General features: G+C 39.4%; 3 protein-coding genes across 3 annotated transcripts; 2 read left to right on the top strand and 1 right to left on the bottom strand.

Annotated features, from left to right (window-relative positions):
- The first annotated feature begins 415 nt into the window (after nt 1–415).
- Nucleotides 416–3,766, top strand: b3galt6 (UDP-Gal:betaGal beta 1,3-galactosyltransferase polypeptide 6). Its single transcript, XM_033625724.2, has 2 exons — nt 416–735; nt 1,317–3,766. Exon 2 carries the CDS (start codon nt 1,327–1,329, stop codon nt 2,344–2,346), a length of 1,020 nt encoding a protein of 339 aa, XP_033481615.1. The 5' UTR covers nt 416–735; nt 1,317–1,326; the 3' UTR covers nt 2,347–3,766.
- Nucleotides 3,767–4,145: 379 nt separating this feature from the next.
- Nucleotides 4,146–6,296, bottom strand: LOC117256240 (protein FAM107B). The gene is made up of 4 exons (XM_033625535.2): nt 6,168–6,296; nt 5,742–5,898; nt 4,693–4,831; nt 4,146–4,527 (listed from the first exon to the last, which is right to left on the bottom strand). Exons 2-4 carry the CDS (start codon nt 5,879–5,881, stop codon nt 4,426–4,428), a joined length of 381 nt encoding a protein of 126 aa, XP_033481426.1. The 5' UTR covers nt 5,882–5,898; nt 6,168–6,296; the 3' UTR covers nt 4,146–4,425.
- Nucleotides 6,297–8,752: 2,456 nt separating this feature from the next.
- tmem167b (transmembrane protein 167B) lies at nt 8,753–11,997 on the top strand. Its single transcript, XM_033625683.2, has 3 exons — nt 8,753–8,912; nt 10,151–10,282; nt 10,899–11,997. Exons 1-3 carry the CDS (start codon nt 8,903–8,905, stop codon nt 10,979–10,981), a joined length of 225 nt encoding a protein of 74 aa, XP_033481574.1. The 5' UTR covers nt 8,753–8,902; the 3' UTR covers nt 10,982–11,997.
- The last annotated feature ends 2,523 nt before the right edge of the window (nt 11,998–14,520 follow it).

The following is a 14,520-nucleotide window of genomic DNA, read 5'->3' as shown; positions in this document are numbered from 1 at the left end:
TTAATATCTCTATCCAAACTTGACGCTGCAACACTGGAGAGTGGAGATAATGCGCATGCGCAAATCAGTAACTGTCATGAAATCGCTCCTCCTCTTTTTTATTCTTTTTAATGAAATGTTTATTTCTGAATAACCATGTGATATTTAACACAGAAAAACTTTATACAGCTATGTTTTTTTTTTTCAATACAAATTACTTTTTATTGAGACGTCATATCAGTTTATAGCAAAAAAAAGGCCAAAGTTGGTCCTGGAGTAAGTCAGTTTCTTCTCGCGCAGTTATATACGATAATACATTTTTAAAAAATGAATAACATAATATCATACACACAGAAAACAAAAAAAGGTCCATTTGAGTGTTTTGGGTTTTTTAATCCCCTTTTTCTTACGGGGGTTTCACTTCCGTTTCCTCTTCGTCACTGCCACACAGACTTGACTTGGGTTTATACACCAAAAGACAAAAAAATGACCACACCGATACCTGGCTCAACTCACCCAGCGGACGGTTCAACCTGCTTATTGTAACCAACCTGAGTGACACCGGTGAACTCGGTATTTTCCATCTCCCGGTCAGACCAATATGAGCCGCCCGTGTGTGTCTGCTTTCAGCGGAGTGAGCTTACAAAGTGCGCAGAGCGTCTTATCGCGGTAGCTAGCGTTAGCCCTGCAGAGCTGCCGTCTCTGGGCCGCTCTGGCTGCATCACTCACGGGACAGGTACCTTTCAATTAGCCAAGGTAACTAACAAATCCTCTTTAATTATTACTGCTTACAGCATTGCTTTGACACGTGTGTGTACAGTTCAACTACTGAGCTTAGCAAGTAGGTGGTGCTAGGAAGTCATGGGTGTGCAGGGACTTTGCTAACTTGCAAAGCTATCCAAGCAAAATCTAATAATCCAAATGCAAACCTCACTGCCAAACTGTAAAACACAGGAAGTGATGGTGCTACGACTAATTTAATGCAATTTGTTACTACAAACAGATTTTAGACAACACACTAGACATATTTTCTTGTGCTTATGAATGTTTGTTTACATCTGTGATGAGTGTGCAGCCCTAAAACGTGCTGAAGCAAACATGAAGTACTGTTCGATTACTAACTGCACCTTCATTCAGGCATACATCTAAGTTATAAGATTAGAGACACACAACATGCACATTTGTCAGTTATAAGTCAGTCTCTGTGCTCATTCCCTTTCAGCCACCTGATAGTTTTCTGATGATGCTTGCAGAAAAGTCTTATTTGGGTGTTTTGATAGTTAACCTTATATTTGAGTTACATTAACGCTGACAGTCTTTTGTGTTTTCCAACCCAGACTCAGCACCATGAATCTGTTACGTCTAGTGTGCCGCCACAAGACAGCTCTGGTCATTGGCACTGTGTGCAGCTTTGCTGTAGTTCTGGTCTTCTTGGCCAAATGTACCTCAGAAACCCTGAAACAGGGCCACCAGGACCCTCCAGGCTTAGCCCCTCATGCCAGCGCTTTGCAGTCCCATCCAGAGCAGCACAATCCCCCTTCTACATCCAAAGACTTGTCAGCATTCCTCGTGGTCCTCATCACAACCGGACCGAAGTACACAGAGCGGAGGAGCATCATCCGCAGCACCTGGTTGGCCAAGCGGGACTCTGATGTTCTGGCCATGTTTGTGGTGGGAACTCAGGGGCTTTCCAGCGAGGACCTACAGAACCTTAACACAGAGCAAGGGCGGCACAAGGACTTGCTCTTACTGCCTGACTTGCGAGATTCTTACGAGAACTTAACACTCAAGCTCCTGCACATGTACTCCTGGCTGGACCAGAACGTGGAGTTCAAGTTTGTCCTCAAAGCAGATGACGACACATTTGCTCGCTTGGACCTCCTAAAGGAGGAGCTGAAGGGGAAAGAGCCCAGCCGCTTATACTGGGGCTTCTTCTCAGGGAGAGGGCGAGTGAAGACTGCTGGGAAGTGGCGGGAAAGCTCTTGGGAGCTTTGTGACTACTACCTGCCGTACGCGCTGGGTGGCGGCTACATCCTCTCCTCCGACCTGGTACGTTACGTGCATCTTAATGCAGGCTACTTCAAGACGTGGCAGAGTGAGGATGTGTCACTGGGTGCCTGGCTGGCACCAGTGGATGTGCGGCGGACGCATGACCCACGCTTTGACACAGAGTATAAATCGCGTGGTTGCAACAACAAATACTTGGTGACACATAAGCAGAGCTTGGAGGACATGTTGGAGAAACACCAGACTCTGCAGCGTGACGGCAGGCTCTGCAAGGAGGAGGTCAAGCTGCGGCTGTCCTATGTGTATGACTGGAGTGTGCCACCCTCACAGTGCTGCCAAAGGAAGGATGGCATTCCTTAGTTTTTGTCCTTTTCACAAGGCCCTGAAGTTGGCTTCTGATTTGTAGCTTCAAGTCAGGGGGAGGTTAAGGGATAATTCTCCAGTGTTACACCTTTTAAAGTTATGTAGCAGGTTCCAGCCAACATAGTAGATGCTTTAATGATGAAAGAAACCCCATTTCAGATTTGGAAAACCATTTTTCTTATAGTTACAGTATACGCACACGTATAGTTATACAACTTAAAAGCTTCCTACTACGATGCCTACCTCCAGTTTCACAGTTTTAAAGGGTGTAACAGTGGGGAGTTGACTGAAAAATAATACCCCTTAACTCCCAAACAGGAAGTCAACTTCAGCCTCGTGTCCTTTTCAACCAGTTAACTCCTTTGGCCTTGTTTTTCGGACCTATGTCAGTGCTCTCCTCACCGCCAGTTCACCACGTCGGTGGCCTACTTCTCTCCTCTGTCTGTGCTGCTTCTGCTGTACCTCTTGCTCAATATTTTCCAACACTATTCGATATGTTTCACCATTATTTCAGTGTAGTAGTACTGTACAGGGAAACCAGACAGGAGAATCTCACCCTGCCATGATGTCTACTTTTTTCGTGAAAGCAGTTTTTATTTGTATTTTATTTATTGTTAATTTATTCGGCAGCAAACACAACACACTGGTACTGAGTTGGACAGAAGCACGGTGGCTGTGGTTGCTGCTTGTGAGTGGATTTTGTATTTATAAATGTGTTTGGGGGGAAATCATGCGTAATTCACTTTTTAAATGTAAAATTTTTGTTTACGGTTAACGGTACAACAAAGTTTCATCTGTTTGGAGGTGCAAAGAATGTGTAAGAGAAAATGGTTGAATGTGTTTTATTCAACAGGCCTTCTTATTCCTCATACTGGAGCTTATGTGAGGATATTTACATTTCCAAGGCAGCCGTCACACTTCAGAGTTTAGGTCAGTACTTTTACTGTGTGGAGATATCAAGTTATTAATGTTTGTCTGCAGCACACCACAGATTCAGAATGAGAAACTTGATATAGACTACCAGCCGGCACTTGGTCACTTTTTTAAAACAAGAAACAAAGTTTTAAAGTCCATAAATTATTATTCAACGACTTGTTTTTTTCTGATGTTATGCTCTCCAACCAGAACTTACCCTGTGATGTCACTAGCTCTGTCCTGAAACTTGTGAAATGTGTACAGCATCGCTTAAAGGGTACGATATGACGATGGAGCACCAACATTTAAGAAATGCTGCAAGAGGAGCCACGTCCGAGCTTATTTTTATGGCGGCTTATACGTTTTTTTGTGAACAATGACATGACTTATTTTCTCATTGTTGTCACTAGCAAACCACAATTCAGTACAACCTATGTTTCAGTGTTTGTTTTTACGTATATGGTCAGCCTCCCTGGATGTTTTATTAAAACTTTTAAATGTATTCTTGTTACTTGTATTCTTATATACTCGTTATTTGAAAGGATACACAGTCAAATGCATACACAAAAGTCAGAATTACAGAGATGTAATGTATTCACATGAGAAAATATGTTCTCTGTTTAATGATTATCTCATAAACTCTCGTATTTCTGAAGTAACAAGAGTTTTATCTCATTAATTTAGGGAAAAAAGCAGATTTTTTTATTATTAAAACTTTTATTTCAGAATTCTGAGATAATAACCTTCTTAATTCAGGAAAAACAGATTTTTTTTCTCAAGTGAACGTATTTCACTTCTGTAGCATTGCTACCAACTTGATAAAAATGCTTTTTTAACAGTACTACAAAATACAGTAATCTTACATAGTTTACATACCTTAAATAGCTGCTATATTTAGTGTAAAAACACACTTCTTGGTTTATTATCTTTACACAACACACTTTTAAGAGAAAATACTCTCACAGGAGGATTTTACAACTCCAAACTGCCTTTGAAATAAACAATCCATTATACTTCAACATTAGTCTCAAAGTAATACTGATCAATTTTGATGATTTCAGTAGAAATTTATGCAGTTGCCAGTAAAGGATCCTTTTAACCGACTTTGTAGGAACTTGTCAGGGCTCCACGATAATGTCATTAAGTGTCACTTTGCTGTCATCACCAAGAAAAAGTTTGGACCCGTCTCAGGGTTCCCCTCACACGTACAAACTCCGGTATATTCTGCAGGCTCTCACTCCTCTTCTTCTCCTCCAGCTCGTACTGCAAGACAGGAAACATCTGTGTTTGGATATCCTGCTGATTAAGCATTTGCCAATATCTGCATGCTTGCTCAAACATCCCCAAAAAGTAAATAGATTATTACAAACGATGTGCTCCCCCGGCTGTGAGACTTTAAGTCTTTGCTCTTGACTGACATATACTCACGATTTGTATTCTCTGCTGCCTCCTGCGTAGCTTCACCTCCAAGTCGGAGGGAAGTGAGAGGGCCAGCTCCCTCTGCTTGTGCTGCTCTTTCTGTTCCAGCACGCACTGCAGCTCAGGCTTTTTTCTGGGCAGCAGACCTCTGACGACATATGGAAAAAGTTACTAGATAAAGATAAGCAACCCAAAAAAATACCATAAAACTTTTTTCCCTAGAGATGGTTTAAAGTACAAAGACACACTGTTGGTGGGTGTTTAGTTTCTTAATAAAGCTTAAAGGGACAGTTCATCCCAAAATCAACAACACATGTTGTTCCTCTAACCTGTATCACTCTAGATTGTTGTGGTGTTTTTTGAGATATCAGCTGTAGAGATGTCTGCTGTCTCTTGAATATAATGGAACTAGATGGCACTCGGCTTGTGGAGCTCAAAACACCAAAACAATATATTTGAAACACTCAACAGCAATGTCTCTTTCCAGAAATCATGACCCGGTCACTCAAGATAATCCACAGACCTTGTATGATAAAGTTGGGGGATCATCTTGAGTCATCATATCATCATATTTAGACAGAAAGATGTTGAGTTCCTGCTTTTTGTTTATGCTTTGAGAACTACAAGCCAAATTCTATTGATTTTGTTGCAGTGATATGAATTATTTTTGCTTTCTCAGACAGATGAGAGTGAAAGCACCGACCCCCTGATGAGAGATTAGCAGTGAGCTCAGACGAAGGTGTTGTACCTTTGACACGATCAGCGTTAAACCACCTAAACATGTTGCTTATCCCCGACCACAGCGCCGGACAGCTGGGCGGAGGAAGCCTAAGAGGCTTCCCTGACTGAGGCAGCAGACACATAAAGTGCGTATCTGGAGAGCCTCTGCTTTATGAGAGAAGCTACAACCTGTCTTTACTGCACACAAAATGTCACATAGAAAACCAAATCCTTGTCTTTTACATAGTATAAAACTCTGTGGTAAATATAACTTCATTACTGTTGCTGCCTGTGTGGCCTGATCACAGACAGCGCGTACAGACTCAGTGTTTTCTCACCTTTTGTGGCAGAATAGCAGCTCTTGGTGTAGTGATTTGTGTTGGTGAGAAGCCAGCATGGGATTTGGCAGCTTTCTGGGTTGGATGAGGTCACCAGGCTCCTGCTGTGGACTCTCAGTCACCTGTCGTGGTGAGGCCATCCAGCAGTGATGTCTCTCTGACACACATAAATACAAGCCAGCACATGCAGTCATCATCATCCTGCTCAGTTTTTAATCCAGGACACTTTTGAACACACAGTATTACATGAGCTTCTGTGAAATGGTGCTGCTTAGTGTGATGTTATATGTGCTATCATGAGAGGAACTTAAAAGCAATGGGCTATAATTTGTGATCACATGCGGAGATCATGGCATTTGTTTCTTTAGATTCACAAAACCAATTTAAACCTGACATTAAACTTGACAACTGTTTATTTTATCTTACCTTTTCTATTTCGAAGACCCCTTTTTTGAGATATCTGAATAAAGAACAGCAGATAAGTAAGTGCATTTCATCTGCAAAATGAACTTTGACAACTGAAATGGTGCAAATGCAAATCCACACAGACCATTCTGCCACCCATCAGCATATTGTAGCCATTAAATTCAAATCTTTGTCAAACAGGAATCAACACATCTCTACATTCTCACATCCTCACAAAGAAGAAAAGTAATCAGTGCTGTCTTCAGAGTTACTCAGCAATATCATATTATTTACAGCTATGTAGCTGATATGTTAAATTGTCCATAATAAAGTCTCCATGGTTTGTGACTGTTTTGAGTCTTTCATAACAATGGGTGTAGTGTGAGCTTCCTGTTTTGGATTTTACTTCCAATTTTATCAGGGCTTTTAATGTCCAAACATTCCATTCTTTGAAACTGAGCCTAGATGAAACTCTGTCCAACTCAAATATGATTGAATAGTTTTTTTCTTCTTCCCAAGTCCTGATGAAAATAAATATTTACCACAGAAGTAATGATAAAACCAATCTTACCTGTGTGCTATGGTAGAGACGCATTGGTGAACAGAGAAGTGTGTCCTCACAGAAGCAAATGCAGAGAAAGAAGCAGCAGAAGACAGAGTTGTTCTCACGGTGCACGCTGAGCTGCAGTTACAGCGAGGATGATCTGAACAGGTGTGCTTCACTGTCCTGCGATCAAATCTTATTAACTGTCTTACGACCCTTTGTTCCAGCCTTGTTCCCTTCGGGAGAGAAACTTCTGTTGTCTCTAAGGCAGCAACAACATATGGAGGGATTAGGATAATGTAATGATTAAGGATAATACTACAAGAAATACCAATAAAACAAGCATGGCTTTTGTATCTTTACTGTAATGATCCACCTGTTATCACACATACTGAATGAAATAATAAAGTAAACTAAATAAATGACAAATTCACATTAAATTGTACTTTAAATGTAAAGTTACACACCATTGTCCTGATGCTTTAAAGTTATATTCAAGATGGAAAAATAATGCACCCAAGCAGAGGTTGATGAGGAATGTTTCATGGTCCTGAGGTAAAATCAGTGTAGCAATAGCAAACAATCTGACACAACAAATGTGGGTTACGATGTGACACTGACAATTTTAGCCCTGCAAATACATATTAAATAGAGATGTAGGGGATTAAGTATGATCAAAGTGCTGATGACAGTGGTAAGAGGATGGTCCAAATCACGGCAGTGATGCAAAATATGTGCAGTATTAAACAAGTGAAAATACATAAATATTGGGACTACTCAATACATACGTGATATATAAGAGACCTAGGTTTAAGCATGTGCATTGGCATTATGCATCACACAACTCAATGCGACAAAGTGTACAGGTGCATTTGCACATATAGGTGTGCAATAATAATTTTTTCAGCCTGAACATGATACCAGTGTGAGTCCATGCAGTGGGACAGAAACAATGTATTAAGGAGCATATGCACAGTACGCATGCAGTGCAGGTATCCTGATTCAGATCCCTCCTGAATGGCTGAGACTGAGCTTATTTGCACAGAAAGCACTCTCGAATGGCTGATGGCTGTCAGCACAAAATGTTCCATGGTGGACCTCTGGGGATGAGGTGGAGGTGTCTGTATAGTGGTGTCAGCTCATTGTAGTGTGGGTGGAAGCTCAGCTTAATCCTCATCCTTCCCTCTGTTCTGTACAAGGTGTGGCCAGATTCAGGACTGCAGCAGAGCCAGCATTTTTCATCACTTTGTTAATCTCGTCCTTGTCCTCTTTTTCTGTAGGTGCTGCCTCTATGTCATATATGGCAGGGCTGAGTGTGCTGAAGACATCCTGCAAGAAATGAGCAATGAAAGACAGTGCAGTATCTCTATATTACCAGTCCTGTCCATTTTTTTTGGCAATATTCTCTAACATCCTCTAAACAATATCAGTGCAGAATTTTAATTTCCTCATTGTAGATGCTGATCATGGTTATGGATTACCCAGAGGAATATAATATAAGAAAAACTAGCTATGATTCAGTTTCTCTTTTTCCAAATATGTCTCAATTTTTACAGCGGTGTCATGCATTAACTTGACCAAAATAAAGAAATAGATAAAATAAAATAAAATTAAAATTAAAAAAAAACAACAACATTATTGATCATCAACATATTGATGAATATTAATTAGAGTGATTCCAAATTAATAATAATGGTAATTCAGAAAAACAAGAGTAGATTTTTTTTCCTCGGGATTCTGAGATAATAATCTCGATTATTCAGAAAAACTGAGCGGAAGTGTTTTTCTAAAGTGAATGCATTTCGCTCCCATACTATTGCTATGGTGGTTGTGTTGCATGCAATATATTCAATAGGAAAGTTTGAAACAAAAAGGAAACTCTGTACACCTGATGACATTTTCCCAGAGGTGTCATGATAGCGTTAATTTATAGAAAGAGTGCATACAGATAAAAGTATGTGATGTATGAGATTTAAAATGTGCAGTTTTATTGTTCATCATAATGTCCAGTAGATGGCAGTAAATGTTCGATGGACAACAACAAACATAAAACGTAGAAGAAGAGTGTAAGCCAGTGAAACCGGAAATGTCAACCGACTGACTGCGAAGCGAAGAAGACTGCATTATATCTCCACTTCATGCATGACATGATGGATTGTTAATTTAAAGCAAGAACCCGTCATAATACGTCGTCAAAGAGCAAACTGCGAATATGACAAATGGTAGGTCAACTGTGTTTTCCAACTAGTGTCGACAACATAACAGGACATTAAGTTCGGCTAGCTAACGTTACTTCTGGGACGGAAGGCTAACGTGGAAGCTAGGTTAGCTGTAGACGTGGCCCTGGGCTGCCCTGTTATTAGTCTGTTAGCAACTAAACAAATTCGTTCTCACGAAGTTTAACATTTCGCTTGTTTGTTGCAATTATAGAATGATGGTAGAGGTTTGGCATCATTTAGTGAAACGCTAATACCGTATTTTACTCAGGTTGCAAGGTTTCTTGCTAACTAGCTTTAACCAACGGTAGTGTATCAGTGGCTAATGCTAGAAAATAACAGCTATTCATAAGACCACAACTATAATTGAAAAGGCAAGATATCATGTTAGCATGCAAGCTAACTGACTAAACTTTTACACATTTGTTGTTCTGGTCCACTGCTGATGTCGGTACACGAGATTCATGACGTTGCTGCAACTGCAAACAACTCAGGACTTGCCAGAGTCAACAACACAGTTGGTACATGCAGGGTGGAGGGAAAATCCACCACAATTCAGGGTTTATACTGAATGTAACTGAATGACTTTTTACAGTGGAGATTATATACCTAAAGCAACAGAAACATAAACAGTTAACCCTCAAATCTACATCAGAGCTAAGACATAAATTGAAGGTGTCATGACAGGTTGTTTGGTGTGGACCCTGCAATATAAAGAATATGTGTACAAATATCCTTATCAAATCACAATTCTTTACATTTTATGTAGCAGCAATATGTGTTTTCAATATTTATTTTCTCCAGTCTGTCTCTTTGCTATTCCTCTGACAGATTTTCTGAAATTCATGAAGTAAAACCAATCAGTGCAGCACTGCAGAAAGAATGAGTCTATCATTGTTATTGTTATTTATCGCCGACTCTTGGATTTTTGTACTTATTTGCATGCCTAGTTATATAAGTTTTTTTAAGTCTAATTTTGAAATCTTTAATCTGACTCTTTTTCCTTGACTGCTGTAACACTGGAATTTCTCAATTATGGGATCAATAAAGGTGTATCTTATCTTATCTTATTTTATCTTATCATTGAGAATTTATGTTAGTTTCTGGGATTGTTTTTGTCATTTAATTCAGTTTACAGATTTTGTTTTGTACAGTGTCAATTAAGATGAATAAAGTTAAGTAATGTATTTAGATTTTGGAAGGCAAGGTTGACCGTGTGATATTATTCTCCCCTTCTTCCATAGTGTACTCTTTCGATGGCATCCTGGTGTTTGGGCTGCTGTTCATCTGCACTTGTGCATACCTCAAAAAGGTGCCGCGGCTCAACAGCTGGCTGCTGTCAGAGAAGAAAGGAGTGTGGGGCGTCTTCTACAAAGGTAAGACTGTGACTTCTACACAGAATGTGTCTACAGGGATACCTAAAACTTGAGAATACATTCTTTAACAAGTGGTTTCATCAAAATGAAATCTGAAAGGTAGGAAGATGTGAATCGTATCTTCGACATCTTTTGTGTATCTTCCTACTCAGAGCTGGCTCATTGGCGTACTGGCTTACTTTGCTGAAACTAATCTGTCTTCAGTGCTGTTAGTTCTACCTTTGTACTTCATGCTATCATAAGTAAGGATGTCCCCTATGGAAAAAGGGCCTATTTGTCTTGCATAGGAGTTTTTTCATAGTGGACATTCTTACATACCATGCAGATGTAAACACATCTAAAAACCCTTAAAGCTCATAGTCAGGACTTTAACCTCAGTCATTTTTTCATTTCAAATTTACTATTCTGTTGTGTATATAGTCAGAACAACTCTAATTTTGACACTACCTGAATATTTACAGACCACACTGTGCTGTTAGACTCGTCTTTGACTTCAGCACTCACCTGACTGATAACACATCTGTTTAGATGGTTTGCTATATCCACCTTGTTCTTTATATCCGTTTACCTGTAATTTTCTTCACTCATCCTCTTCCTCCTCCATCTCTCTTCTCAGCTGCGGTAATTGGGTCGCGGCTTCACATTGCCGTGGCGGTTTCCTGTTTGGCCATGGCTTTCTACATTGTCTTCTTGAAATGATAGCGTCAGACTGGACTGGAAAGGACACTGGACGGGTGCAGGCTGGGGATGGACTCATCTCTGTGGTCACGTGCTAATCCTTGTTGGGGTACACCTCCTGGATTACCTGACCGATGAAACCCCGTTTGCCCTGTGGACCCATGTAAAAGACTAGCCAGTGCTGCCCCCTTCTGGTGACTGGGTACATAACTCCTCCCTTGATAATGTGTGTGCACTACAATCATGAAGGGCATCCGCAATCTACTCTACAGTTATTACAGAGGAGAGGAGTCACATGGTATCATTCTGTTGTAGGGTAACACTGTTGGTTGTCTCCATCTACACCCCATAAATATTTATATTGAAGGATGCAGAAGATTGAAGGGCAGTGTGTGCATTATACCATATACCTGTATACAACCCAAAACTAGCCTAGCTGTATATATTTGGGAAAAGATGTGACCAATAGAGATTTGCCAGAGGTTTTGTGTGATAAAACTGAACATGATCAATTCTGCTTGCTCCCAGCTATGCTGTTTTTTCTGTATCACCTCTTGTGTCAAGGGTGGAGGGGAAGATAAACAAAGCTAATATATAAAGATGTTCTTGTGTACACTATATTTTACTTACTCGTAATCTTCAGTGCTGTTGGGCCTCTCCTGAGCTTTGTTTTAGGTTTGAAATACACATTTTGCACAAGTGTATGTTGTATTTACTTTGACATCTGATACTGGATAACCTGTTTTAACTGTCACAAATTGTTACAAATTGAACTGTAAGTCATGTAGGAGTATCACAGCACTATTAACTTTTGAAAGAGGCATATTTCAACGTATTGTTAAAATTGGATAGCTATATCAGACTTGCCTGAAGATTTAAATGCAATGCCAAATAAGGATGGTGCTTCTCTCGCCATCTTAATGACAAACTGTTATTCTGAGTTTAATTCTGCCACCTTATTTTATATTTTTCAAAGAAAAAATAATGTTTTTGGGAGGGGATGCAATGCAATTTTGAGTAAAACATTAATCAGAAAATATCTGTGTTTGTCTTTAAAAAAAAAAAAAAAAAAAGTTAGATCTCAAATGACATTCAGTGCCTACTGCAGTATATCCACCGCAGTCCCTTTTGAACATTTTTCATGTTTTATTGATATGATTTCAGTCACAGTGGGTGTAATTCTGACTTTTTTGCACTAATCAACAACACAATAAGGGGAAGTATCCTCCAAATTAGTTTATTTGAGGTACAAAGCTGAAATAATTCAGTGTATACATTTCACCTTCTTCAAGCTAGCATTTAGTTGAGGCAGCTTTGACTGCAGTTACATCCTTGAGTCTGTCCTATGTGGATTGATCCACATCAGATTTGTATTTGTGATCACTGCATTTTTTTTTCTTCTTTGCAAAACTGCTCAAGCTCTGTCAAGTCACATTAGGATTGAGTCATTCCTGGTCGATAATGTAGTTATTTTTAAAATGATGTATGTGCAGCGTTGACTTCACTTTTGGCATTGTCTTGCTGGAAAAAAATAAATCATCTCATTTTTTCCTCCAAGATATCTCAGTATTTCTGCTGCAGATAAACCCCCGCAGCATGAAGCTGTCCCCACTTGTGTCATGGCTGGCATTATAAATTTCTTCTAATGTTCGACTTCAGGCTATAAAACTTTCTTCCACATGTTTTTCATTCTCACATTTCTCATTTCACAGACTTTTTACCAAACAGGCCAGATGTCAGTCCAAGTTCTTCTCTAACAAAGAGTGTACGACTAGAGGAGCACACAGACAATAGTATCTGTGTGCAGTAGGGTTGCAGTGGTATACCGGTTTTAAGGTACATCACAATATTAAAATTTACAGTTATACGGTGTACATTTGCTTATATCTGATAGTGAAAAAATAATGCAACTGGACTGAGAATCTCAATTTTATTTTAGTAATTTTCAAAAGGGAGACTTTTTACAGAAACTTACATTTAAAAAAAAAGTTTCAAGTAGGGTTGCAGCGGTCAGTCTCAACTTTATTTTACTTTATACACATTTCCATTTGAAGAATGATTTCGAGATTCAATCATAGTAATAAAATGTTGTTCAACCCAAAATAACCCTTTTGTTTTCAGTCCTTAAAGGTAGTTTTGTCATATAAAAATAATAATAATAATTCTGTAATACTGTGATAGATGATACTGCGACATTTTCTGAGACAGTTATCGTGCTGTGAAGATCTCACACCATTGCAGCCCTATTATGCAGTGTCTCCTATCTCACCCAATGAACCCTTTACCTCCTTTACACTTAACAGAAGCCTCTTGGTGGCTTCTGATTTACTGTATGACTGTGCCATATTTGCAGTGGTTATGAGTTACCTTACTGTGCTCTGTACTTCACTGCTTTGGAAATTGCATCATATCCATCCCCTGACTGGTACCTCTCAATGTCATTGTTTAGGCGAGACATTTTGACTCATTACAGTAGAAAAGCACAGCTGTTATTACTATGCATGTGTAATATGCATGCAAAGTAAAAACCATCCCCAGATTCACTCATGTTTGGTGTTTTGTCCCACTATATTGGTGTTTTTCTAACACTGTGTCTCTCAGATGCCTGTGGCTTACAGTCTGGCACTTGGTTGCTATCTTTTTATGAAGCCCAGACCTCACCTGAGTGCTGTAGGGGGTACATACCCATACACATCTCAAACACTGAAAATAAGAAAATGCATGCAGAGGGCAGAGTCTCTGCAGAAAAATACACCACCACACACTTCTAGTGGGCTGTAAGTGATGATTGAAAGGGATTACTTTTGTATTAGTCTGTTGTTTTTTAAGGAAAGGGCATAATACATTTTTAACAAAGGCTCCATTCTATTTAAGTGTCCCAGTAAGCACAATACCAGAAACTTGAAACTGAAGCAGCTAAATTATTTGCTTTTCATACTGTGACGCATCAAAATTTCTTATGTGAAAACGGTCTGTCATTTTCCTTTGTGGAGTTTTGCATATTGGCCAATCAGCTGTGGGATGTTCCCTTGTATTTAACTCACAGTGGTTTGCCACACCTTGATTACACACTGGTGGTTTCCATAAACTAATTATGCAGTTAATGAAAATAAATTGCATCACTTTTCCACATTCAGGTGTGTCATTTTAAATGTAAAAGGTACTTGTGCAATCAGGTATGTGTTATCATCTTTATATAGTTGTTTTATTATAGTTTTAGGTATTATTTGTTGATTATTATAAAAGCAAATCTTAATTATTGAGTTCATTGAGTTGTAAGATATAAAGTCCAAGGGGTAGGCAGTGTACATTATTTTGTATTTCTTTTAAACATGACGTAGTTTCCAGTCAGATATCTTTCTCTTCACACAGGTGTGATTGCACTGTATGACGTCATTATATCTGAGGTACATTCAAACAGGTAAAACATGTTAAGTGTTGACTATCAGACTGTCAGAGGGAGATTCCGACTCATGTCCTCGCGGATATCCCCTGCTGGTTTCTCAATAGCGACCCAGCTCTCGCGAGAAAATAATTATTGGCGGGAGCGCGCAGTCAGT

The sequence above is a fragment of the Epinephelus lanceolatus genome, chromosome 1, assembly GCF_041903045.1.
Source record: "Epinephelus lanceolatus isolate andai-2023 chromosome 1, ASM4190304v1, whole genome shotgun sequence".
Classification (NCBI taxonomy): Eukaryota; Metazoa; Chordata; class Actinopteri; order Perciformes; family Serranidae; genus Epinephelus; species Epinephelus lanceolatus.
The sequence above is the reverse complement of the archived record's forward strand: the minus strand, read 5'-3'. Positions and strand labels throughout refer to the sequence as shown.

Coding starts and splice junctions, on each gene's coding strand:
- b3galt6 (XM_033625724.2), top strand. CDS start 1,327: ATGAATCTGTTACGTCTAGTGTGCCGCCACAAGACAGCTCTGGTCATT.
- LOC117256240 (XM_033625535.2), bottom strand. CDS start 5,881: ATGGCCTCACCACGACAGGTGACTGAGAGTCCACAGCAGGAGCCTGGT. Junction 4,832..5,741: donor CTGCTATTCTGCCACAAAAG/GTGAGAAAACAC, acceptor ATATGTCGTCAG/AGGTCTGCTGCCCAGAAAAA. Junction 4,528..4,692: donor GGCAGCAGAGAATACAAATC/GTGAGTATATGT, acceptor CCTGTCTTGCAG/TACGAGCTGGAGGAGAAGAA.
- tmem167b (XM_033625683.2), top strand. Junction 10,283..10,898: donor GTGGGGCGTCTTCTACAAAG/GTAAGACTGTGA, acceptor CTCTCTTCTCAG/CTGCGGTAATTGGGTCGCGG.